The 25,145-nt window shown below is 54.7% G+C and overlaps 7 protein-coding genes across 7 annotated transcripts; 3 read left to right on the forward strand and 4 right to left on the reverse strand.

The window, feature by feature from the left end:
- Window positions 1-199: 199 nt before the first annotated feature.
- On the reverse strand, window positions 200-3,246 carry DICSQDRAFT_101609 (HET-domain-containing protein). The gene is made up of 3 exons (XM_007363334.1): window positions 3,095-3,246; window positions 2,963-3,038; window positions 200-2,911 (listed from the first exon to the last, which is right to left on the reverse strand). The coding sequence occupies exon 3, from the start codon at window positions 2,874-2,876 to the stop codon at window positions 1,569-1,571; it is 1,308 nt and encodes a 435-aa protein (XP_007363396.1). The 5' UTR covers window positions 2,877-2,911; window positions 2,963-3,038; window positions 3,095-3,246; the 3' UTR covers window positions 200-1,568.
- Window positions 3,247-3,391: 145 nt separating this feature from the next.
- DICSQDRAFT_160243 (uncharacterized protein) lies at window positions 3,392-5,465 on the forward strand. Its single transcript, XM_007363335.1, has 6 exons — window positions 3,392-3,825; window positions 3,882-4,017; window positions 4,079-4,772; window positions 4,829-5,099; window positions 5,170-5,353; window positions 5,415-5,465. Exons 1-5 carry the CDS (start codon window positions 3,474-3,476, stop codon window positions 5,307-5,309), a joined length of 1,593 nt encoding a protein of 530 aa, XP_007363397.1. The 5' UTR covers window positions 3,392-3,473; the 3' UTR covers window positions 5,310-5,353; window positions 5,415-5,465.
- A 562-nt stretch (window positions 5,466-6,027) lies between these two features.
- Window positions 6,028-6,919, reverse strand: DICSQDRAFT_178958 (uncharacterized protein). Its single transcript, XM_007363336.1, has 2 exons — window positions 6,243-6,919; window positions 6,028-6,169 (listed from the first exon to the last, which is right to left on the reverse strand). The coding sequence occupies exon 1, from the start codon at window positions 6,897-6,899 to the stop codon at window positions 6,321-6,323; it is 579 nt and encodes a 192-aa protein (XP_007363398.1). The 5' UTR covers window positions 6,900-6,919; the 3' UTR covers window positions 6,028-6,169; window positions 6,243-6,320.
- Window positions 6,920-8,666: 1,747 nt separating this feature from the next.
- DICSQDRAFT_101612 (uncharacterized protein) lies at window positions 8,667-13,039 on the reverse strand (the record flags this gene model as incomplete). The annotated part of the gene is made up of 22 exons (XM_007363337.1): window positions 8,667-8,834; window positions 8,903-9,026; window positions 9,092-9,195; window positions 9,250-9,344; window positions 9,407-9,663; window positions 9,723-9,918; window positions 9,973-9,994; window positions 10,056-10,181; window positions 10,240-10,444; window positions 10,499-10,509; window positions 10,568-10,577; window positions 10,632-10,730; window positions 10,789-10,821; window positions 10,881-11,181; window positions 11,233-11,269; window positions 11,320-11,379; window positions 11,432-11,576; window positions 11,634-11,781; window positions 11,835-12,013; window positions 12,074-12,196; window positions 12,246-12,589; window positions 12,689-13,039. 22 exons carry the CDS (start codon window positions 13,037-13,039, stop codon window positions 8,667-8,669), a joined length of 3,138 nt encoding a protein of 1,045 aa, XP_007363399.1.
- Window positions 13,040-14,300: 1,261 nt separating this feature from the next.
- Window positions 14,301-14,666, forward strand: DICSQDRAFT_167735 (uncharacterized protein; the record flags this gene model as incomplete). The annotated part of the gene is made up of 1 exon (XM_007363338.1): window positions 14,301-14,666. One exon carries the CDS (start codon window positions 14,301-14,303, stop codon window positions 14,664-14,666), a length of 366 nt encoding a protein of 121 aa, XP_007363400.1.
- Window positions 14,667-17,263: 2,597 nt separating this feature from the next.
- Window positions 17,264-18,880, forward strand: DICSQDRAFT_125473 (uncharacterized protein; the record flags this gene model as incomplete). Its single annotated transcript, XM_007363339.1, has 2 exons — window positions 17,264-17,397; window positions 17,440-18,880. 2 exons carry the CDS (start codon window positions 17,264-17,266, stop codon window positions 18,878-18,880), a joined length of 1,575 nt encoding a protein of 524 aa, XP_007363401.1.
- Window positions 18,881-19,469: 589 nt separating this feature from the next.
- DICSQDRAFT_167737 (uncharacterized protein) lies at window positions 19,470-23,884 on the reverse strand (the record flags this gene model as incomplete). Its single annotated transcript, XM_007363340.1, has 27 exons — window positions 19,470-19,547; window positions 19,578-19,724; window positions 19,783-19,906; window positions 19,969-20,072; window positions 20,123-20,220; window positions 20,280-20,536; window positions 20,594-20,789; window positions 20,841-20,862; window positions 20,923-20,981; window positions 21,047-21,134; window positions 21,196-21,406; window positions 21,467-21,477; window positions 21,539-21,548; window positions 21,604-21,705; window positions 21,759-21,791; window positions 21,859-22,055; window positions 22,113-22,213; window positions 22,262-22,298; window positions 22,350-22,388; window positions 22,446-22,466; window positions 22,519-22,663; window positions 22,729-22,876; window positions 22,932-23,122; window positions 23,172-23,294; window positions 23,349-23,641; window positions 23,693-23,714; window positions 23,769-23,884. The coding sequence occupies 27 exons, from the start codon at window positions 23,882-23,884 to the stop codon at window positions 19,470-19,472; spliced, it is 2,973 nt and encodes a 990-aa protein (XP_007363402.1).
- Between the last annotated feature and the right edge of the window lie 1,261 nt (window positions 23,885-25,145).

Consider the following 25,145-nt stretch of genomic DNA (forward strand, 5'->3'; position numbering starts at 1 on the left):
ATCGATACCTCACATATCGGCTGTTACTTCGTATTGCTCCCTTCGGTGTGAGTACGGAACTTGCATGTTGTGCCGCGGAATTGCGAAAGATCCAGCATGGGTTGCCAACAGTCCTGGTGGAGAGGCGTGATAAAAGACGATGGCTGGCGGTGACCAACGCACCGCCGCCGCGCCATCGCAACCACTCCATCACGAACGTGAGGCGTTACGCCTCCCGTCACGCTCCGCAGAGAGCGTGACCGCGCCCGCGTCTGCGAATATTGTCCGAGCTGCGTGTCTCGGCGACCGACAAGTCAGGTTCTCCTCCCCCTGCCTTCTCATACCATTCGTCGATACAAGTCATCTCAGTCTTACGCCTTAAGATTAGAGTGAGGTTGTCGGTCGAGGACCAAATCAACGGCGCAAACAAACCGTATAGACATCCTTTCCATTTTCCGAAAGAAACACGAGAACACAATGCTAGTGCACTAAGGAACGCACAACGAACACGAAACGGTCCGCCAGGAATTTGGCCATACCCTCCCTTCAAGTCATCCGGCAAGCAGTCGCATCAAGTCGACACGCCTCCCTCGCCCTCCAATTCATGATCGACCTTTCCGTCGTCCGATGCCTGCCTAGCTCCGCTCGCCTCTCCGTTAGGGCACGCCTCCGGCCCAGCCACGCCACCCTCCGAATCGAGCATCCCAACGCGTGCATCGTCGAGGACGCCACAGACGCCGCCTCCCCCTCCCGCACCCTCGGCCTCGTTGTCCTGCGCGCCCTGTTCATCGTCAGCGCCTGACGCCTGAAGCCCGTCTACCTGGACCGACTCGGGCGACGTGGGAGATGTGTCCTGCGGCGTCTCGGTGACGACTTCGACGCGCAGGAAGTAATGCGACGGCGCCGCAAAATCGAAGCTGAGCTGCATGGTGAGTTGCCTTGTCGGGAGAGCGAAGGCAACTTTCTCTATGAGCAGCGACGCATTCCATGACCCATCTGGATCACACCAATCCGACCACTGCACAGAGCTCGGCTCCACTTCCACTCCTCCGGCTAAGCCAGAAGCGGGTCGCAATATACTGACAGTCGCCTTGATTCGCAACCAGCGACGATAGTTGTAATCACCCTCGAAAGTATACTGATACTCTACGGTAATCATCTGGTCGTCGTTGGCAAGCGTGAGCCAGTAAGTGGTTGGATGGTCCTCGTCCGGCCCTTGGAGTTCCGCTGTGTACCCTTGGGCACGTAGAGCATCACGAGTCTCCTTCAACAGCACCAGATTGAGAGTCTTGTGCGGGCGACGGAGAACATCCCTTGATAGCGGGGTAGTACGCTCCGGCTGAGATATATACACGGTCTTCACCTGGATGTGCTCGCGATAACGCTCAATGGTTGCCGGCGACAAGGGGAAGATGTCCGGCCATACAGCACCGCGTTGTGGTATAGGCATGACCGCCATAAGACCTTGGTACAAGTATTCCACGCCAGACTCAGAGGGAGGGATGACGCAGGCCTGCCCGAGAAGAGCGCCAGGGTAGTCGTCGTGTTCGCACCCGAGGATGACCAGGTACCAGTGGGATTCTTTGTCATCATGCTCTGCGGGCTGCTGAGGGAGTGCAAGGGAAAGCGGTATGACGGGTAGCTTGGTGCGGATGCCGTGCGGGGTGAAGGTGTATTCGGGAGCTGGAAGGTCCGTGAGCTCTAGCCGACGGAACACGTCGTCGTGAGGGATGGCTTTGATCTTCCCCCCCCCTTGCAAAGCTGCTGATGCGTGCGTCAAGCGGTGTTTCCCCTCTCTTCCGTATGGCGAACCACCGGACATTCTGTAGCGCCTGGATAAGGTCATGATCTGTGTCGAAGTCCTCATAGATATAGGCCTCCCAAGCGAAGAGGCTCAGGTCGGGAATGCGCCGCAAGATCTCCTCCTGTAGCCGCCGGAAAGCGCGCGCCCCCTCGCCGTAGAGCGTGGGCATGTTGATGTTGAAAATCCCCAGTAGCGAGTACGCGCGATCCTCTTCTCTCGTCGTTTCCCGCTGCGCTGCCCACGAGAGTCGTTGGGCCACGCTAAACTCGTCGAGCGACTTCGCGTGTATCAGAGCCCCCTCAGGGATGCCCGTGATCTCCTCGACGAGGTCAACAAGCGCGAGCTTCGTTCCAATCTGCGTCCAGTCCTCGGCGAGGAACACTACATCGAAGGGCGCGATGAGCTCCTGCAGCGTCCATCCGCGCTTATGCCACCGGCTCTCACGGAACGCGGATTGGTCGGCACGAGGGTCCTCGCCAGACGGGACGTCGGCAAGATAGGCATAGCACACCTCCGCGAGGCCGTACCACTTGTACATTGAGTTGATGGATTCGGTCAGTTCGGAGCTGCTCGTCTTGTCGATGCCGCAGGAATCGATCCAGAGGTACCGATGCCCGGCCTCGCGCGCCACCCTGCATGCGTCTCGGATCTTCGGCGACAGTCGAGGATCAGACCAGATAGACGTGACAGCGCTGGGAGTAGACACTGGTCGAGGTGTACTCGGTCGATGAACTGGGGATGAGTATGTGCTCTGAGGGGGAGATATCATGGGGGTCCCGGAGGAGCGCGAGCCGTGCCTTGTTAACAGCCGTACGCCACTACGGAGGTAATGATGGGCTTTGGTACATGGCCCCGATGCTGAGCGAAGTAGAGATTGACCAACGTCCCAAGACTTACGAACCAGCCTGCGAGCGAGGCGAGCTGGCAAGCCGAGGAGGTGTAGTCGGCCCTGGTCGTTGTACGAGCTCTGGATGAATCGAACATCCTGATACGACTGTTCGACGTTGTCCCACGTATGCGATAGGATTGCATATCCGGTCTCCTTGGGGTCCTTGTCCACAAATTGACCTGTCCACGTATTCAGCAGCCTCATCTTGGTGCGTAGTGCTCGGAAGGACAGGCAGTTACCTGGCGGCTGTATCAGCAGTGTGCACCTCGACACTCCAAAGATGTACATACGGTTGCTCAGCCAAATGCTGCCACCGTTGCGTGGAGTAAGGAATAGGCACGGGCAGTCGCGGAGGCAGCGCTAGTCCTGAATACGGGAAACGGTCAACTTGGACGATGAGACTGAAGATGCGGATGAATCACCTGGGGCAAGAGACCGAAACCTACCCGTCACCGTGAGTGGGTTGACGCAGCGTTTTATGCATTTCAGGCTCGCCTCGTGTCCGTCCCGGGCATGGCGGATGTTTCGGTGGAAGGAGGTCAGAGCATGTCCGCCCAGTGAGGATGGCTGGTGGTGACAAGGCAGCGCCCAGACGATCTGCCGTGCTGCCGCAACTTACGAACGCGATGCGTTACGCCCTCTCTCGTCACGCTCTGGGGAGCGCCAGAAAGCGTGACCGCGTCCGCTCCTGTGAATGTCTCTGCGCGTCTCGGCGGCGAGTCGAGCGTGGTTCTCAAGTTCACGCAATGCGCTTCCCTCTTTATCTTTTTCTCACCGATACCATATCCTCACCCTCACATCATGGCCAGCATGCAACTTCCCGTCGAGCTCTTCCAACTCGTCGCCGAACTGTCCTCTAGACCCACGCAAAAGACTCTCCTCCTGGTCTCCAAAATGTTTCATGATCTCGTTCTTCCTCTGCTATTCTCACGCATCACACTGATCTTTGGGATTAAGAGAAAACCCGAACGTCATTGGAATCACGAGGTACCATGGTCCGAAGAAGAAAATACGCAATTGAGGAAGTACAACGGCATGGCAACGAGCATCCTCCAGCACATGGCAGGAAACAGCGAGTTTGCTAAGGGAGTGAAGCAATTATCAATACGCTGGTACGAATCACCGCTCTCGCTATCGAGCGCGGGTGGATTGGGTGAGCAGGCACTCGAGGCGCGCATTCGCCGGGATCTTCACGCGTATACGTTGTAGAGGCTGTAACAGCAGCCTTGAACGCTCTCCCGTCGCTGGAATCTTTCGAATGGCGGGGAAACCTACTAGGCCTGATTCCTCGACACGCTGTAGAAGCGCTGCGAAGATGCCCCCACCTTCGTTCGCTCCTCATCTCGTATGCCCCGTTCTGTTCTCGGCCATCCTTGTTCTTACAACAATATCCATTACATCCACAGGCCGATGCAGTTCCTATGGCCTGAGCTTGTTGAGCTCCACGGGCTAAGAAAGATCACACTCATGCTCAATGTGAACGAATGGATCCCCAGTCTCCCCAATATGTCCCCGCACGAGCGACGGTGCTACGAAGCTTCTCTGCAGCTTGTCAACTCCAGCGCGCCATCCGTAGAAGAAGTCACCACCTCATATTGGATGTTCCCAGAGGAACCCCTCCCCAACTTGACAGCCGCCACGTTCTTGCGCGCGACAGGGGCTACGGGCCTCAGGCGGCTCACCGAGCACTCGCCGTCCCTGACTTCCCTCACGGTCACCGCCAACTCGTGGAACACCGACAACATACTCTCGGTCTTTGCGTCCTCTCCCGAGGCGTTTCACGTCCTGACGTCCTTCAAGTTCCTGGTGGAGTACACCAGCGAGATGCGCGACTGCGACGCAGACCCCGTGGTCGCCTTCCTCAAGAACAAGCGCCATCTCCGGCGCCTATATCTGGGACTGTGCTCCCGGCAGTCGCAGCCGGTGATCAGGCTGCTTCCCGAGCTCCCGAACCTGGAGGTGCTCGGTCTTGGATGGGGCGGGATGCAATTCTCGGCCGCACGGGCACAGGTGTTCGTGGACTGCCTCCCGCGCAACCTCGGTGCCCTCTTCATCAACGTCGACGAAGAGCAGGAAGCCCTGGACGCGTTCCTGCAGCTGGTAACGCTGACTTTGGTATGCTTGTGTACGCTTGTACTCACGTATCGCGCTCGCAGGTCAAGCAACGGCCCGCGCTGAAAGTGTGCTACATCCCCTCGCTCGGCGACCTCGCCTTGCACTTCATCAGGTCCGCTCTTGCCGACGCAGATAGTGCGCTGGACCTCCTCGGAACAGGGACCGAGCTATTCTACGCCTATCTCGCAAAGAGCAAGCAGCCTCAGCCCGTCGCGCACACCTTGTGCGATCCGCATCCGGACCCGAGTCTCACGCTAGCGGACTACGGACTGGACGACTGGCAATGGCTGGCGCAGCACAGACTGGACTTTGGTAAGACTTAGACTGCGTCATGGCGCGTGCGCATGGGATAGCTGACGAGAGGGAAACGTTTGCGCCGTAGGGCTCATGTCGCTCAACGTTCCCGCTTGCAGCGTGTGCGGAACCGCGCCGGCGTGCCACCGCCTGATAGACTGCGTGGATCTGCGTTCGTTGGAGGGGTCATGCTATAGCCTGGACTGGAGATCGTTCGGCTTGCATTGATAGGTGTGCGGCGTGGCGTCGTGGGGTGCTGGTAGGTTATATGCGTAAGCACGTGTTCGCTCCTTTGCGAATACCTGACATTCTTAGTAGTTCACCGCCCGTTAGGTTTGCGATAGATGGCCATGTCGTTGTAAGATTCTGGACAAGATGCACTTTATAACGAAGCTGTCCTCTTCAAATATCCACGCATACTGTTCGGTTTCCGCTGCAAGTGCACTGTCAAGGAAGCCGTAGATGCTCTTCTCCATTCGGTGCGCTGCAATCCTGTCCATCTCTTCAGCCTGGACGCTCGCGTTCTCATCTCTCGCATCCAGCCATTCGGCGCTCCATCTATATCCGAGTTGAGCTTGCTACTTAGGTCTAAGAACCAGTTCGGTTCGAATTCGGCGCGCACGTGGCATATTCGTACCGCCCTCGCGCTGCGCAACGGAAGCTTCCTCTCATCCAACTACTGCGTTTTGCCTCAGCAGTCTGCTGCAGACGCGCCGTGGCCTAGAAGGCGAGCATTACATGTAGTACGACGAACGCGCCCTACATATCACTCCTACATCTACGCGCTCCCTGCTCAGAGTGAAACGAAGAGTATTCAAGTGATATTACCGACGGTCATGCGCGCAGAGCCACTGTATCCGAGAAACGATCTTATAGTACACTGCAATATTGCTGCGTGCTGCCGGATGTATGTGTGTTGAGGTGAGCAGTTGATCCGTGTCCATATGCCCGCTCAACACATCAATGGTAATTGATAACCCTTTACATTCACGACAGACCACAATAACCCGGTCACCCGTTGGAATACATGCACATTCATACGATCCTATCCCACAGTTCAATCTCCTCGAAAAATTTTCGAATTTCCGCTGAGAACGAAATCGCCAAATGATTAGTCTCGACACCCAGGCGACCATACTGACGAGAAGTGGCAGCGCTCACCATCCTACGGGAGCAGGGCGAACGAGTCGAACGTGAACCCGTTGAGATTGAAGCACTCGTTCACCGACGGGACCTGCGTCAGCGACGGGCACCCTGACTCTCCGATTTCGACCGCGAACGGCAGACCCTGGCCGCTGGGCTGCAAGATCGCGACGGAGATCCCGGAGAAGTCGGTAAAGAAGCACTCGTCCTCGGCGAGGCCCGCCAAGCTGAACTCATCGCATACCCCGCAGCCGGTCTCCGCGCACACCAGAAGGTCGGCGGGGAACTCCTGGCGCTTGAGGATGTCGCGCAGGGCCTTGGTAGGTGTGGTGCTCGCGGCGCTAGTGTTGGACGCGCGGACGGCGGCGACGTCGAGGGTGCGCACGGGGAGGTTCCCGGCGAAGGTAATGCCCTTCGCGAGGGGCTGGAGGGCGCCGGACGCGGAGGGTGCGGCGCGTGATAGGGTGGCGAGGGCGACGAGGAGTGTGGAGGTCGCGGCGGCGAGCTTGAAGAACATGGTTGTGGGTGGTTGGTGTGCTTTCGAGCGGGAGACTGGGGGATGTGTGATCCTGAAGAGCCCCTCCTTCTAACGCGGCCACTCTTTATACTTCTGTAGGTCCGAAGATTTCTATCCTGAGGGGCAACCTGGGCCTTGTGCACTGTACCCGAGAACATAGATCATGCCCAGAGCCAACTGCCAGAAACGTATCGATTCAACGCCGAAGCACGAATTCCATGTGGTACGGTTCGACCTCCCCGCGCATTCAGGAACAGGCGCGAACGTGGAGAAAGGTTGTTGGCGGCACCAACACGAATGCCGTTATGGAGCGCCGCGTTGTGGGAGGATTCCAAGCGATCGAGGGGAGAATAACGACCCCGTTCTCCTAGAGAACCAATCTAACAGGAAGGACCGCGGCCATACTTTCTTCTCCTGCCGCGCTGCCCTGTGCCAGGGCCGGACAACCCTGGCCGACCTCACAAAACGATCCGATGAGCCCGGTGGAGAGATTCGGGTGTCGCCCTCCTAGCGCACGATCCGAAGGCCTTCTGACTAGGATTATCCTTGATTAAGATAGGGTATAACTACGTTTGTCTTACTCGCATCCTCTAATCACTCATAATGTTTTTGCAGGCCAAAGTGAGGAGTAGTCCTTAGGAACGCATCCGCGTCCGCGAAGCATTGGGATTGGATCATCACACATTCACTCACACTCTATCTGAAGATTCTGTGAATCTCCAATCACAGCCTAGACGTTCATGCACATGTTCCTGGGCGAATGTCCATTCGCATCTCGTGCAGCAGGGTGCAGTAATTCCTGAGTTCTAGTCCGGCGAGCCTTACTCAGCTGGCGCGGGCCCTGGATTGAACAGCACAGGGGCATATCAAGTCATTTAAGCCATAGCACAGCAAACGTCCTACAGGCTAGACACGGCTGTCATCGATCTTTCCCGCCTGCCGCTTCGAACGACAAGCTCTCGCTGATGACTGACTAGTGCCATGATCGCAAGCACAGAAATAGCGTCTACATGCGCGACAGGCTCTCTGATGTGTTTTGTAATAGCTCACAATGCGGTCTATTGGTGCACAGGAAGATGACGCACTGCGGGAGGTATAGTTTCTCCTGCATGGACTTGGTAGGAGGAACGCTTTTGTTTCAGGAAGGTAAGGAGGACGACCTCTAGGAGCAATGACGCCGGCAGCATTTACAGGGAGCGCGAAGATCTTCAGCTACCGATGATTTGAGGGCCATGGACCCGACGCCTATATGACTGCTGCTACGGACATGTATCTCCGAAGAACACGCAGTATTTGTCCATACAGCATGCATATCGGTTGCTGGCGCAAATTGCACTCGCATGATACGTTCTTCCTAAGGTTCGGAGGTTATAGTATTGAGTATATCGATGCCAGCCTGGCCTCAGGGGCGCCTCGACACAAGGCGACTATCCATGACAGCACGGTGATGGTCAAGAAGTGTGGCAGTGATTTCAGCTTATGACTCGTACAGATTGATACAAATGTATTGTTCTCACCCTCATGAGATAGTCCGTACTGCACTCGACGGTGTTCCTGCAGATCACTGAGGCTTCGGACGTCGAGTTTAGGAAGGAAGCCTCGATAAGCACGGCTCGTACATAAGCAATGCGAAGTTTACGGGGTGTGCCTCCATGGATGCTTCTCGCGTCTTCCCAGTGGTGCTTGAACACCCTGATGGGAGCGCGGAGGTACTGTGATGACCCACGATGAGGGAACATGGGACTTGGAGGCAGTCGCGTTACGGGGCTGATTTATCCGGCGCGTCAACTATTGAGCGCCGCTACGCCACAACTTACCGTCGTTGAGTAGACGGATCTGTTGCCTGTAAAGAGGGTCCATTGCCCTTGCCACGCATATCGATGAGCCCTGTCAGGTGATAAAGATAGTGGGTCTCTCGTTCGCCCTCAGTAACCGAACACACCCTCTCCCTCCTTGAAGCCCATTTCCTTCAGACCCGGTAGAGCTCCCTTCTCGACCAGACCGGGTGGTCCGCACAAGAGCGTCCCCGCTCCCTCTGCAGCAGGATAGAAGTGTTCCTCCATGATCTCCTTGTTCAACCTGCCGACAACGTACTGCGAGCAGACGGAGAGGTCAACCTATCTGCGCAGGTGATGGCATCGTATGTCACTTGTCAACTCACCGGCGCACCGACGTCCTCGTTCGGCTCCTCTGAAAGGATATGCACGAGCTTGAATCTCTCGGGCTCCTCTTCCGAGTACTTTGCGAGCGCGTCCCGCATGAGGATGTCGCTCGGCGACTTGTTACTTTGTGGGTGAGGCGAACCCATGCATTAGGGAGGCGAAAAAGGATGACGGTAAGAATATATTACCTGTCGAGCAGAACGATCTTCGTCTTGTCAGACTTGTCAGACAGGACCGCATGAATGAATTGCCAATGAGGCGTGAGCCCGCTACCACCAGCGACCAAGTTGACCTACTTCTTAGTCAGTGCACGCCAAGCAGCAATAGGAATAGGACGAGAACCCACTTTGTCAAAGTGATATTGCTCGCCATCAATGTCGAACTCGCCGTGACCCTTGTACATAATTCCGCCGCCGGGTCCCCTGATGTCGATCTCTTCACCTGATAATCGGGTATAACGATATGAGTGGCTGTGCGTCCTAACAACTTCATGGAAACTGTACCCTCTTCCATGCAGTCGAGGTAGTTGGACACCGTACCCCCCGGGGGAAACGGCCCGTCATCCGTGGGCAAGTACGTTTTCACCAGCAGATCGAATGTGCCGTCTTCCTCTTCAGGTAGGACAGGACGCGTGGGAGTATACGGCCGCAACACCGCCTGGTCCTTGAAGTGCACGGTGATCAAGACGTGCTTGCCTACCGGCAATCCGAGCAGTCCATGGCTGCCGTCTTCCCTCTTTGGCAATTCGAACGTGTACAGCCTGCAGCCGAAAAAAAGTCTCAGCAGGCATCAAATCCTAGGGAAATATGAGGCACGTACTGCGTATCGTGCGACTCTGCGTGCTTCTTGACGAGCTTCGCCTGGGTGAAGACGTCCGGCTGCAGCGCCTTGTCCTTGCGCTCACTCTTAATCTTCGCGAGCTCCTTCGCGGCGCGCACGGCATCCTCGTTCATGGTCTTCACACCTTCCGGGGAGAGGACTCCGATGAGGCACTCGTCGCGCTTGGAGTGCGCATCTGCCGAAGATCGGTCAGCGAAAAGTGAATGAACGACACAGACCAAATACACACAGTTGTCATGGATGCCCTTGTACTACCGTCCAGAACATATCGTTCAGGGCCATGCGCGATCAACGATATGAGAGTCGACATACCTCGTTAGTCACGTCGACCGTAGCCTTGCCAGCGTAGGCCGAGATTGCCTTGGCGCCACCAGGGTGCCATGACAAGACGGACGTCACGTCATAAACCTTGTTGTCGATGATGAGCCAAGCGTCGTTCTAGATCCGTACGTTAGATTTCCGTATCGCCTGGCAGGTATCTCGACACGAGACGTACTTCATTATCATGTTTCATGACCTCCTCAAGAGAATATTCCTTCATGTCCTTCGCCCCATTGTTGCCCTCGTCTTGTTGCTCCTTCGGAGGCTGCATCCAGCCGCCGTCCACATTTCCTGGAGCGACTGGATGCTGGAATTGAACAACGGGCCGGTGTGTCTCCGGATGTGTGGTGATCTTGGGCTTGAGACGATACCAAGCGTTGCTAGAGACAGCATATGAGATCATGACAAGGCAAAGGTAAGAGAAATGCACTTACTTCATCATTCCCTGCAATCGTCACGCATAAAATCAGCAAGAGTTCTATAGATAAGACCGGCATGCCCACCATCAAATTCCTGGAAGCTCTCGTCAGTATATGGATAAGGATGTTCGACGATGAAGGTACGCACCAAGACGTATGCTCGGGCTGATAATTCTTCCTGCTGTCCATCGAGCGTAAGCTGATTTCCTGGGCACCGATCATCTCCTCGAGCTTCAGCTCGCAGCTCCTGATTGTAGGCGTAAACACAACACAGTCCACAGCGAGGGCCGAGCCAAGATACATACCAGAAAACCCATGCCCAGTACTTCTCACCGTGCCTGCATCAGTCTATTGAGTACAGGGCGGATGACGAATGACTACGGAGATTCATACCAACCTCAGTGGCTTATCCCAAAATCTGCGGAAGCAGTACTTCCATGTCGCGCCGCCGTCCAAGCTCAGCTCGATGCGCTCTACGCGATCTCCTGCACCGTTGAACGCAAAGCCTTCAACGGTGTAAGTCCTCTCGTCCAGGTTGCCTTCATCAAGGGGTATCAGCTCGTCGTGGGCGGGCTTCACAATGACGGACTGCAAGCACTGCTCGTTGCACTCGGTGGACTCATGATGGTAGAATGCGCTACCGAATGGATGGTCCCTCGAGTCGATCATGGAGGGAAGGAGCCTGTTGTCCCAGATGTCTACCATGCACGATTAGCTGAGGTTCCCAAACACATTATTATGAGCCTCACGGTAATGGGAGCGGTTGGGCTTCTTTGCGACCCATAGCTGTAACACCTTTCAGCGCGCGCATTCAGCCACTGGCAGAGATTCCTCACCTTCTTCAGCCACTTCACCTGTCGACCGCCCACCCATCCCGGGATGATTATGCGCAGCGGCTGTACAGCTAGCTTCAGACATCAGGCGAAGTAAGACATGGAATATACATACATAGCCATGATCGGGATGCAGGACACGTCCGTTCTGCCCGAAGACCAGCATAACATCGTTGGCGGGATTCATGGCGTGCATGAGGGGCATGGATGTCGCATACGGACCCTCTGAGGGCGCATCAGCGCCTTCAAAGTGTAAGTACCTGTAGATACAGCTGATATGAGAATGGCTATGGGAGACGAGACGTGCATCGGCTTACCACCGTTCGTCGTCTGGCTGATCCTGGAGTCCGCTGGCTAGTATTAGGTCACGAACCATGACGCCTCGCCAGAGAGACGTCGACACGGCGGCAGCCGTATAGTTGAAAGCGGAGGTTTTCTTGATCATGTTGAGCTCCTTGCGACGATCTGTTCGAGGTCATGAGGCCGTCCGTGCCAGCACGTAGGAGGAATGAACTTACTTCCGTCACAGCCGAATGTCACTGGAATCTCGACGGTCCTGAATCCGCCAAAGGCAATCTCGTCCATCGTCCAGTCCTTGGGACAGGCGATCAAACCCTCTGGCTCGGAAAACACAGACAGTTTGTGCATTTCCCAAGTTAGCTGAGGCACTGAGCCGTGGCTGCGACAGTAATGAACCCTACGGGTGTAGAGAAGAGCTCAGGGTAGTACATACAAGGTGCATATATGCGCTACTTACTTTGTTGGAGTAATCATCCCTGCATCGTAGAGATCGACGAGATTCGGTTCGGCGTTGAACGGGTGCTTCCCAGTTAGACGGAGCAAGCCGAGCGAGCGAGGAATCCAAGAGTCCGGTGTTGTTCTGAAATGAGGTCAGCAAGCTTGATGATGATAGAGCGCAATCGACGTACTGGTCGTCGATACTCAGATGGCTTTCGAGTTGCTTGGCGGCATCGGCGTCCAAGATCTTCAGTTCACCCTGAGGCTGGCCTGGATTGTTCTTGAACGACTCGACTTGACGCATCTCTTCGAAGAGTTTATCAAGGAACGCCTGTTGCTCGGCGGTCAACTTGGGGCCCTGTTGCTTCTCCTCATCGTTCTCCTTGTCTTCTTTGCTGGTCCCTTCTTCTTCCGTGCTCTGTGGCTTGTCTGTATCGTCCTCCTTCTTCTCATCCGGCATTTTCTTTCCAGGCCATTGCTGACCCTTGATCTCGCTCTCCGCCGCTGGCAAGACGTAGCGTGCAAAGGCATGATTCTAGGTGATGTCAACCAAAAGCCTACAGCGCGGGCTTGAAAGAGCTCACCATAGGGTGCATGATCTTGTAGCTATGCTGCAATGAGCACAAAAGAGTACGAAGAGCAACGCAAAAACATACTCCGGGGTGGCTTTCTTGACATCGCGTACGCTGACCACCGCGTTCGGATCGGCGAGTCGCTTCCTCCAGCCCGAGGGGTCATCGTCGGACCCGCCATAGTCGGCGGCGGTTTGGTGTGAGAGGGTTTCGGTGCTCCGGCTGACGCTATTAGTACCCGCCCTGCGGGACCTGTCGCCGTAGTGGTCTGCGATGCTAAGCGGGCGGTGTCTCTCGATGGTATCTCGCCCGCCTGCCTTCTGAGCGGCATCGTAGACATCAGCGGGCGCGAGCTTGACGTCGTGGCTCTTGGGCCAGGGAGGTGAGAGGAGTTCCTTGGTCCAATTAGGCATGACAAAGGTCAGGTTCAAGCAGCACAGGCGAGCTGTCTATGTTTGAAAACATGGCTGGCTAATAGAGGGAAGGCGGGTGTGACCTCATAGCTTGAAGTCGATGACAGGTAAGCAGCGACGATTGACAGCTTAGCCTGTGTGACATAGTGGCCGACAGCAGCCGTTGTGCTATGCTTTCCATCTCCGATCCACACTAAGGAGACACAACCAAACCCAACTCTGGCCGATTGTCACTGGCGCGGAATAGTACGCCCCAAACCTTTTGAGCGACGCAAATTTCCCATACACTTTTACAATGTCGGAAAGAAATTGAGCGCACCAAGACCGGTTGAGACATGCGCCGTGTGCAGGTTGACAAACATGATTGGAGAGGATTGAGCTCGTACGGAGAGTATTCTTCAACGTGGACGAACAGGCGTAGGTGCTCCTTCCGCCAATATTGGGCGCCTCAATTGTTCCGGGGTTCAGGCCCAACTCTGTAGGCGCTCACCAACCCGGTTCAGTTCGTATTCGCAGCCTCCCTCTCGCCACCAAGTCCTGAGGCTGTCTTGTTACACATGGCCGATGCTTGCCATCGCCTCATCGCCTCATCGTCAGTGCGACAAGCTGAAATGAACATAGAGACCCACAAGTGAAAGTGAGGGCCTTTGTTGTGGACGACATAATTAAACGTACCAGCACCGCGCAACCGAGTGACAAGGATGATCGTAACCTATCTGCAACCTGGTGCGTCTTGAGTCAAGCGGCTGTTATTGTTCACAATTGGTCTCCAAGCTGCAGTACGAGCTCTTGAGGGAGGCGCAACGCGACATTACAGTCACTCCGAAGCCGGCGTTGAGGGCCAGTCTCAGTATTTAAGGTCATAGGAGGTCAGGTGAAGGGCCACCACTACCCCATAGTAGATGATCAAAACCATATCCAGATGGCGATTCATTCTGCTCAGGACAATCAAGGTATGTCCGTTCCTGCTGTGAACAGGACACAGACTGAGTCCGTACGGCATGACAGTACCCCCTCAGAGTCCCCCGCAGTCGTCCCGCATTTCAGGACTGGGCATTTGTGCCCTCCCAGCGGAACTGATGCTCCTAGTGTTCCAGGCGGTTGCACCACCCGAATTCGACCCTCTCTTTGGCGTCGACGTGTATCGGATTAATTCTAAACGGTGGCTCCCTCTGCGACTTGTCTGCTGTCAGTGGCGCGAGCTCGTGGATACCCACTGTCGTGACTTCTGGCGAGCAATTGACATCACCGGCAATTCGGAATGGATACGTCTCTGTCTCGCCAGAACAGCCGCGAGGGCATCCTCGCGCTCAGGTCTGAGCTCAAGCTATCCGTCGTCCTCCCGCTCGAGGACGCCGCGCGCGTCCAGTGTATCCGGGTGAGTGGCGCGACGGCTGTTCTGCAGCTTGATAAGCTGCAGCCTCTCTTCGATAAGACTCTGAGGTGTCTAGAAACTCTAGACATCAGGATGGATGTTCTCGAGGCTCAGCACGGAGTCGTCCTCACCGAGTTTCTCAATATCGACGAGAAGCGCCTCCCCGCTCTCCGATCCCTCTCCCTGAAGGGCGTATATATTCCCTGGAACTCTGAATTCCTGCGCGATTTGCACGATCTTTATATCACGTAGGCTTCTACTACAGATGACCAGTACCGCATGACCCACCCTCAGGTTCTCCGCGTTCTCAGCGCATGCTATGTAGGCTCTCGAGCGCTCATGTTACATGTTCTCACGGACGCTTGGGATCTGGACACTACAGTCTTTAACCGGTCCTTCGGACGCTCTTTTCGCGTTTTCGAAATTGCCGTCCTGTACGAGGAGAGATTGAAAATCGGACTAATAGATATGTTTTCGGTATGTCTATAGTACAACTTGAAAGTGTTTTTTCACCTATCGTCTTCATACAATAGGGGATCGGAAGGTTTTATGTCGGGAACTGTTATCAGTGGGCCCTCAGTCCTTCGGACAGTCACAGTCACGTATAGATATACCCAAACGGGACGATTATAATCTAATCAGGCCTAGATATGGTAATCAACATCCATCATCCTCCTGCTCCTTTCCGTCGCTTTTAGAAGGTGTGACCGAGCGCTTCATTCGCCAAACGTCTCCTTCAGTCGCTCGTAAGATCGCGACATTGGTGAGCACATTCTAAGCACGATAAGTATATAAATCACAGCGGTGTCAAATTAAGACACCCATTGACATACCATTTCAATCTGTAGAGACCGCAACAACGACATTGCTCACAGACATTGCTCACAAAAGCCAAAACAACCCCAAAATGGCAGATTTTAGGTGGAGATGTTAATTTATATTCTTGTATAGACCACGCGAGCACACGAAAATCAATAAATAGTGTACTATATGCCATAGGATGACATTGAGATACACAGAATTGAAGAGGGAGCCGAAGGGGACGCAGGATTGAGGGAGCGTCCGAGGGACCCATGGTGTCCGAAGGACCGGTTAAAGACTGTATACTAGAACGCTGCGATATAATCTCCCTGCCTGACTTGCGTTGCTTCTGGTACTCGGACATGTGCAGGGTTATGAAGATCGCGAACATGACCCCTTCTTCCCCATCCTCGCGCACGTCCGGTACCCCGAGCACTGCTCCAATATCTTGCACGCGGGAGAGTCCAAAACCTCGTACAGATCCATCAGCTCGTCCCGGACGATACGGAATGCTTCTCAATTTTTTATACCGCAAGGGAAGCTTTTTAATGGGGGCCTGGTGACTTCCACTGCACAACCGCCTCATCGTCCAATGGCTCGCCTCAGGGAATGCTCGCGGTCGAGATCGGATTCCCGTACGCCCCTGACCCTCCCCAGGATTCTGCACAGGGCGAGGACTCCGAAGGTCGAAGGCGCATTAGTCTCGTTCTGTTCTCACCTCCACCGCGCCCCGTTGGGGTTGCGGCACAGCAGGCGCATCAGCAAGGATGCATATGGGGCGCTGTTCCGCACATTCCCTGCCTCCTAGAGCTAAAGCTCAAGTGTCATTGGCAGCAGCGTGAGGTCTCGGACACGCGGACGGAGGTCTGCAAAGTACTGGCCGTCCTGGCCGAGATCCGAGAGAGTACAGCAGCGCCGGGAGGGGGGACTGAGGGAGTGCATCTCTCGGGTTTGCGGGTTCTTCTGTTCGAGGAAGTCTTTTGATCTGACGAGCTACTAGAACAGCTTGGGCTGTGCCAACAGATTTGCCAAAGTCACGGCACGGCTCCAGTGCAGGTTGATTTGGGCAATCCTCGCAAGTAGGATGAAAACAGGATGAAGAGGCCAGTTCATTCACACACATAGCTCTTTGAATTGAGAGCAGTCATCTTGTAGTAGTCTTGCATACGATAGAAATCAGCTCAGAATTTTAGAGGAGAGAATGAGATGAGACGATGCGGATGCCTCAGAGCAGGATCACGAACCTCTGAGGGGATGTGATACTATTCGCTGCGACAACGCCTTTGCACATGAGTTGTTGTATCCGATTCTTCAGTGACAAGACCCAATCGAGAGCGAAGGACTGTTACTGCGGAGAGGGAGGAAGGGAAGCGCGCCCACAACATGCACTCGGCAGTTTGTTTCTCCTCGGGCCGGTTGGACGTTCACAGCCACAGAAGCGTTGAGCGATTCCGCCCTCTTGCAAGTTGCCGCCATGACGCCGCGCCCGGTCCAAGCAAGTGAGGATTGCTCTACACGCCCCTCGCCTAAGGATGACACGCTGGCAATTGTCGGATCCAGTAGATGGCAACGTCCATAGGTGAGAAGTACTGGTTCTCTCTGTCGCTCGCTCCAACTCGAACAAACCGGCGGTAGCTCACAATCGTACAGCTGCGAGACGAGGACTCCGGCTCAGCGCAACGCCGTCTGATACAACTCAGCAATGCTTTGCCCAGCTTGGACCCAGGTCGCTTTGTGCAGACTAGCCGTCAAGATGTCAAGCCCTCCGTCCATCTGGTAGTATCTCTGCTCCGAATACCCCAGGTTATTCACTCAAGCACCCCAAAGCGACGCACAAAACACTGCCCACCCGATCAGGCATCCGGCATAATAATCTGCAGCCGCGATGTTCTCCCCGTATATAAGGACTGGGAGGAGAAAAGGTCAACAGTTCTTCATAGCGCTATGTCGATTCCGCGTTTCCCCAATCGTCGAGGTGTGCACGTCTTCTTGTCTCTCTCAGCAGTCGAAAACTAGACTCACATCCTGCTACTGGTCCAGCGACTCACATGAGGCCCCACCAGTGGCATAGTGGCCCTGTGGTAGGCATCCGAACCCTCCCATCCGAGCTCATCTTGTACATCTTCGAAGACGTCCTAGGACCTACGACGTTCGGCAACATCGATCTGGATGATCCGGATAGGTATGGCCCCACGCGCTGGTTGCCCCTGAGACGCGTCTGTAGGCATTGGCGCGAGCTCGCAGACAAATATTGCCCAGCTCTCTGGCAGACGATCGATATCACTCTCAAGCGAGAGTGGGTGGAGCTCTGTCTTGCCAACTCCAAAGAGATGGGCCTGCACCTGCAGTTTCCCGCTGAATATCCTGAAGGCGAGAGACGCAACTCTGGTGGTCAACCCAGGTTCGAACCTGGACCTGAGGTATCTGTCGTACTCCCGCTCAACCACGCACAGCGCATCCAGAGCGTCTGGGTATCTGGAGAGAAGGCCATCGAACAGCTCAGCAAATTACGCGATCTGTTCAAAATGCCTCTTCCCCGTTTGGAAGAGCTGCGCGTCACGATGAGAGCTGAGAGCATCGTATTCGACGGACCCGTTCTCACCGAGATTCTCGATATCGACTCCAGGCGCCTCCCTGCCCTCCGCATGCTCGTACTTGATGGTGTATATATTCCATGGAGCTCCGGTATTCTGCGCAACCTACGTGCTCTCAAAATCGTCTACACGGCAAGCAGCGACCCCCGGTATTGCATGACGCTCCGCCAGTTCCTTCGCGCGCTAGGCGCGTGCCAGGCTCTCCAATACCTGTCTATCTTCATGTCGGACACTTGGTGTCAAGAAAATACGGCAAGCCCCGGTGATGCTATCACTTTGCCAAACTTGCGTCTCGTCGAAATCACATCTCTCTCCGCCCAGATGGACGCCGTCGACGAGTTGTTCCACGTTCTCGCACACGTCCGGTTCCCTGAACACTGCTGCATCAACCTCTCAACCGAGTCACAGACGCCGTTCCGGTACAATCAACTCGTCCCAAATGACGTGCAGTGCTTTCCCGTCCTTGGAAGCGCGACTGAGGCAGTCTGGGGGGGGCGTGCTCGCTTTAGCTGCCGGACTGCCCCGCGGTCCGGAGGCTCAACTCGCGGAGAGCTCGTCGTCAACGTCGACTGCATCGGTGATTGGGAGTTTCATACCAATCCTCTTATAACCTACCACGATGGACGTCCCATCCTCCACCCATACGCTTCCATGCCGGACACGAACCCTGAGGGAACGCTCGCGGCCTTCTGCTCCTATCTCAGCCGTGCGCGCTTGACAAAGCTCACGTTGCAGTACAGCGAACTCATCAGTGAAGGCGCGTATCTGTCTGCGTTTCGCGTGTTCCCTTACCTTGTGGAGCTGGTGCTCGACTATCGCCAGCAGCAGCGGGCCTCCTCTCGGGCAGAGATTGGCAGGGCGCTCCGCGCCCTGGCCGGGCAGATAGGACCCTCACCAGGCGCGCTAGCGGCGAGAACCGGGGAAGTCCCTCTCCCGAATCTGCGCATTCTGCGCTTCAGGGATGTGTTCTGGTACAACGAGCTGCCCAACCATGTCCAGCAGTGTCAGTGGGTTCGTCAGAGTCATGGTGCAGCTCCGCTGCAGGTTGACTTCGGCCGCCCTCGCATGTAGGAATTGATTAGCAGCCAGACGTCGGGGCGCGTGTTTGTAGATGCATTTAGGCTTGGGTAATACACCATTTTTGGCCACGCTAGATGTACATCGGGCGCGACTGAATAGAGCTATCCAGAACAAGTAATTACTGTGTTCACCACGTCGCCACCTCGATCCTCCTAACACTGCCGGACTAAGCATCGGCTTTGAATAACTTGAGTGGTACCCCTCCCCGAGTCCTTTGAATGACTGCTTTGTACTCGTACTCATTGTTCTCCGAGTTTCTAGCGACACGCCACTACCATTGCACCGGCGCGACCGCCTCGGAAGCATACAATACCAGGCTAGAGCAATGGGATGCGCGTTGCAGGTCCTTTGTGATAAGCGGTATAGCTTGTCACGACGTCAAGGGGGGGGGGGGGTCGGCAACATGTATGCATCAGCGATTGCTTTGCTCAAAAGCAACGCTGCCAACGCATCTGTGGCTGGCCGAACTGGCTCGAGTGATGCCCGACTACAACCTACTATCAGAAGTGAAATAAATGCTAGTACTACAGAACGTTACATGAATGGCGGCGGATCAACATGACGTGCACCGTGATACGACTCAGAATATGAAAAGAGATTGCCACTCCACAAAACCAACTGGCCGCCCACGCCACTTCGTCAAAGCTGGCGCCGCGATCTGTAACACGAGGCTATCAGGACCGCATACGAACGTTGCAACGGTGTCATGGCCTCCCATGTAGGAGGGCGCCTCGAAGTGGTCCCATCTGCGAGGTGATGTCAGCCTTGATAGATAGTTCCAAACCGGCGTGAAAACGTGCATGATCTCCGCATTGACTCGGCCTACGATGTAGTCCTGATTCGCGCATTCATCGATCAGATGCATGACATCGGCGTGAACAGTGATAAAGCACCTTTGGGTCCAATATCCGATGTCGTGCCTTGGAAGGGTCGGAGAGCACGTTCCAAATCTTCAGTCTGTCGCCCTTGTGCCTTTCCAGGTCTGCATACAGCAGGATGTCGTCCCCAGATGTGTTGCTGAAAGCGGCAGTCAATGATCATGAGAGTGAACGTGAGCTCATGTATGAATCTCTGCGTACCAATTGATTAGATTGAGTTGAGGCGATGTTGAAGTGGTCGACAGAACGGCGTGGATGAGCTGCCATATTGGAGTAATCCCAGTCCCGCCTGCCAGGAGGTTAATCTTTACAACGCTATAAGCATCGTGATGGCACTACATGAAGGGGGGCGAACCTTTTCATAACGGAGTTTCTGGCCGCGAACGTCGAATACTCCGTCGGAGATGTTGTAGGTGATGTCACCCATCGGACCACGGATGTCGATCTCCTGCCCTGGGGTTATAATGCTCCTGTGATTATGAGATAGTCATTCCTTTAAGATCACACCATACCCTTCTGCAGGCAATCTAGGTAATTTGACACGGTGCCGCCAGGATTGGCCTTGACCTTGTCGGGAAAGTACGTCTTCACGAGCAGCTGGAAAGTCCCTCCAGTATCCTCTTCTGGCAGAATGGGGAAGATCGGCGTGTACGATCGCACCACCGCTTGATCCTCAAAGTGTACTGCGATTTGAACGTGACGACCCACAGGAAGTCCAAGTTTTGCCGGGGTGGTGCCATTTCTCGATGGGATCTCGAATGTATATCTCCTGTTCCGAGGACGTCGTCGTATGGCTACTAGAGTGATGATAGATGGAGACACCCACCTCACAGATGAGGTCTCGTCGACGCGCTCTCGAAGCATCGCCCGGATAAATACGTCCGGTTGGAGGGCATAGCCTCGCTGCTGCTCCTTGAGACGCCGAAGCTCTTCCTTTGCACACTTATAGTCCTCTTTCATCTTGGCGACACCCTTGGCGGAAAGCCTACCAATCAAACAAAATGCCCTCATCTCGTGTGCACCTACCATCTCGGTCAGCGAAGTCGAATCATCGTAGCGCTCCCGCTGCTTACGGTTATCATGAATCTGGTCATACTGGAACAATTCCGTGAAATCAGCACGTCCGGCAACCTAAGTCTATGGGCCGTCACGTACTTCTAGGGAAGCATTCACCGTGGCCTTTCCCGCATATTTGAGCAGGACTCTGGGGCCGCCTGTTTGCAAGATGGGATCAGGCTGTGAGCCGAGTTGTGCTACGTCCACGCTGAAGGCAGGTTACCGGGATGCTGTGACAATATGGACAAGCCATTGGGTCCTCTGTTGAGGTCGTACACCTTGTCATAATCCAGTATAATCCACGCGTCATCCTGTGGGAAACGAACGCTCAACGACTATACTGACATCAGTAAATCCAAACGACATGCCAACCTCCTTGTCATGTTTTTGGACATCGTCTAGTTCGTATGTAGGCAGCTTTTTCGTCTTGTTGACAACGGACATGTCAATTCCCTCGTCTGTTGGTGGGATCATCCATCCTGTGGTTTCTTCGCCAGGGGCAACAGGATGTTGAAATCGCATCACGACGGTGGAAGTCCGGTGATCCTTGACAAGTGTGCGCCGCACACGATACCATGCATTGCTTTCAAAGGAAATAATTAGGATTTGGAAGCGTCAACTAGAGCCAAACGATACGCTTTACTTCATCATGCCCTAAATATGGCCCTGAAGTCAGTGGTGCCCATCGCATATCACTGTCGTAGAACAGACGGACCGTTAGGGTCCTAAGATATGGTTCAGCAAAGTCATCAGGAGATTGTCCATAGCTTGGTGACCTACCAAGTGATGTTCTCTGGCTGGAAGTTCTTCTTCTGGTCATGTGCACGCACGATGATATCCCCTGAACCGTCGACAATCTCTTGAATAGGAACATCACACGACCTGACCGAAAGACATGAGCAAAGTCTGTTCACTTCGGAAGCGGTATAACGTACCAGAATATCCACGTCCACCACTTATCTGCGTGCCTATAAGGCATCGAGATGTGAAGCATATGACCATATTGTTCACGGCACTGCTAATCGACAAACGCACCGGAGAGGCTTGTCGGTGAAATGCCGGAAGCAGTATTTCCACGTTTTGCCGCCGTCTACGCTCAGCTCTACACGCTCGATACGCTCTCCGCCGCCATTGTATGCGAGTCCTCTGACGGTGTACTTGCCGTTCCGGACCTTGTCCGTCAACTCGAGACGTTCATCGTGAGCTGGTTCGCAAATGACGGACTGCAATGTCTGGGTGAAGGACAATTTGGATGGGGACGACGACCGAGCATTCTCCTAATCGCTCACTTGTTCCCAACATGCGGTGCTTTCGTCCCGGAAGAATGCCTGGGCGACAGGGTCGCTCGTTGAAGTGATGAATGAAGGGACAACCTTGTTGTCGAAAAGGTCTAGGGTTCTTTGAGTCACGAGAACATGATCGAAGACGAAATACATACGATAGTAGGAGTCGTTTGGCTTCGCAGTGATCCATATCTACCAATATTCGTGTAAGATACACTCCACGCAGCGCAGATGCATTCTGACCTTCTTGAGCCATTTGACTTGGCGACCACCCACATATCCCTGATGCACAATGAGGAGCGTTCATGGTGAAGTCGATGAGTCTCGAAAAGCTCTTACAGGAATGATGACACGTAGCGGCTACAGTATCTCGTTCAGACAAGAATATCGGTGAGTCTAAGGGACAACGTACATATCCGTGATCTGGATGCAGCACCCGCCCGTTCATGCCGAACGCGAGTAGAACATCGTTGATAGGGTTCAAAGCGTGCTCAAGTGGAATAGATGTAGCGTAAGGTCCTTCGGGAAGCATCTCAGCACCTTCGAAGTTCAGATACCTGACCCCAAAGTTGACAGGATTAGTGCGCTGGCCCGCCGTCAGCAAGAGAGACCTTTGACTGACCATCTCTTGCCTGCAGGAATCTCGGTAAGACCCCAATCCCGAAGCACTTGAACGAGAGGAACGCCGCGCCACACTGCTGTTGAGACTCCAGAAGCAGTCCAGCCGAAGCCCTTTGTCCGCTTGACCATGTTCATCTCCTTTCGACGATCTGAGGGAGAAAATCGGTCAGAGGTCGCGAGATGTACTCATAGACGGTTGCTTACTGCCGTCGCAGCCGAGTGTGACCGGGATCTCTATGACGCTATGGTTGAACTTCTCACCGGTAAGGTCGTACATGGAATAAGTGCACTCCTGAAGCTTCAAGTCGATGACCGACGGATCGACGTAGATAACAAATGTGTGCGTCTCCCAGTTCAGTTGAGGAACGGCGCCATGGTTACGGACGTAATGCAATCTAGTTGCACATGAGTATATTTGAAGAGCAATCGCGTTGATCAACTTACTTCGTAGGGGTGATCATGCCGGCCTGAAACAAAGCGTGGAGATTGGGCTCAGCATTGAGCGGGTGCTTCCCTGTTAGTCGAAGCAGCTCAGACGACCGCGGTATCCACGAGTCTGGATAGTTCCTACCCCGGCAATGTCAATAAAGCAGGCACGCTACTTGACGGATGGTCACGTACTGGTCAAGGGTGCTCAGGTCGCTCTCTAGCTGCTCTAAAGCATCCCCGTCTAGGCCCTGCAGCTCTGTGGTCGAAGGCTTCCCAAGATCGCTCTGGAATCCGCTGATGGTTTCAAACTCGGCACGGAGCTGATCTAGATAGGCCTGTCGCTCATCGTTGTCCGAATACGAGTCAGACGGAGGTAGCCTGACATTCTGCGCCGCATCGTTCGTAGATACCGTAGGACACTTCAACATTTGAGTCTTTATCTCGCTTTCCGTCACGGGGAGTACGTAGCGAGCGAAGTCGTGTTTCTAATGTCTAGTTCAGTAGAGCAGGTGTTAGAGATATTATAGCAGACGGACCAGAGGGTCATTGAGTTTGTAGCTATGCGAAGGCTGTATGAGCACGCAAATGGTATAGGGTCGCATTCAAACATACTCGGGTTCCGCTTCCTTGACGTCGCGCACACTAACGACGCTCCCTGACTGCAGGTCTCTCAACCGCTCTCGCCAGTGGTTGTCGACGCGAGGGACTGCATCTCTGGGAGCGAACATGGCAAAATGACAGAGGTTGTGCGTGTAGCGTTTCTGTCAGATTCGGTACTGAGGAGTCCCAGTGGTCCACAGGGAGCAGGAAGTGAGAGTCAATCGACTGAGCTGGCGACCATGCACAGGAACAGACACCCGCGTGCGAGCTCATTGCTGTAATCGGATAACCTCGCCGCCATCCTTAGCTGTCAACTGATAGCAGAAGGTTTCGAGGACAATTGAGGGGCCCATCGGCCCGGTCTCCATTTATAGGACGGAGATGTTCAGTCCGTGGCTTCGAGGTCGACACGCTCCTGCCTGTGCTGATGACAATAGATCAGATTCCGGTTTTGTTTCGCAGGGAAAATTCGCGTAATGAGCCAAGGAACTGACCTTGCGTACTGCATAAGACTGCAAATACACTGCATCGAATGCTCTCAGCCGAGGAGCACAACCTGCCGTCCGTTCTTTATCATTACCCACCACTGCCAAGGGCGTGCGAGGGGGTCACGGGCCGATAAGATTTCGCAAATGAATCCCCGCTCGAAAAGCACCTCACATGTATCCGTGACGATCCTGTCAGAGAACCTCTTAAGGACTTGCAGCAGAAACCGTTCGGACGCGAGCAGCGCAACGAAAAACGGCCTAACAAGAATGTTGACAACGGCTATGGAAGCTATGGAGCAGCCGAACAGATCTGAGACAAACATTGACATATCTTCCGGACTATGAGTCTCTGGGCGACTTCTAGGGCGATGATTGACGTGTGGGCCATCGTCCCCTGTGGTGGTGTGGTACAGGTCAAGGTGCTCTAAGCGCTGTCAGCTACCTGCCGAAAAGATTAGGCGCGGAAACTTGTTTTGGACAATGATTATTGTCCAGGGTCTATGACAGCGTAACTCGTGCCACCCCCTCGCCGCTTTACATCTGCTTTGTCTCTAGTAGTATATAGGTTAAGGGCTCGCAGCCCAGGATCCTCGTCCCCTCGCCCTTCGGGAGCTCGCGCTCCTCGAGCTTTCGTTTTTTGCCCGCTGGTTGGTGCACACCACGTCGTTCACGGTGTTGCCCAATGGGGACCACCAGCTCCTTTCTTCGGCGATCCGCTCGCCACCCCTCCGGGCATCCGTGCCCTCGCCACTCGCCACTCCTCCGGGCAGCTCGCTGCGCCCTCTCGTCGTTCCGCCTGCCCTCCGGGGCCTCTTACGCGGTGATCCGCTCACTGCTTCCTCCCCAACCCGGCCCCCCGCCCGGCCGCATCATGCTCACTCCATCCCTTCTCCTCGGGCCG

The sequence above is a fragment of the Dichomitus squalens genome (genome assembly GCF_000275845.1).
Source record: "Dichomitus squalens LYAD-421 SS1 unplaced genomic scaffold DICSQscaffold_6, whole genome shotgun sequence".
NCBI classification, from domain to species: Eukaryota; Fungi; Basidiomycota; class Agaricomycetes; order Polyporales; family Polyporaceae; genus Dichomitus; species Dichomitus squalens.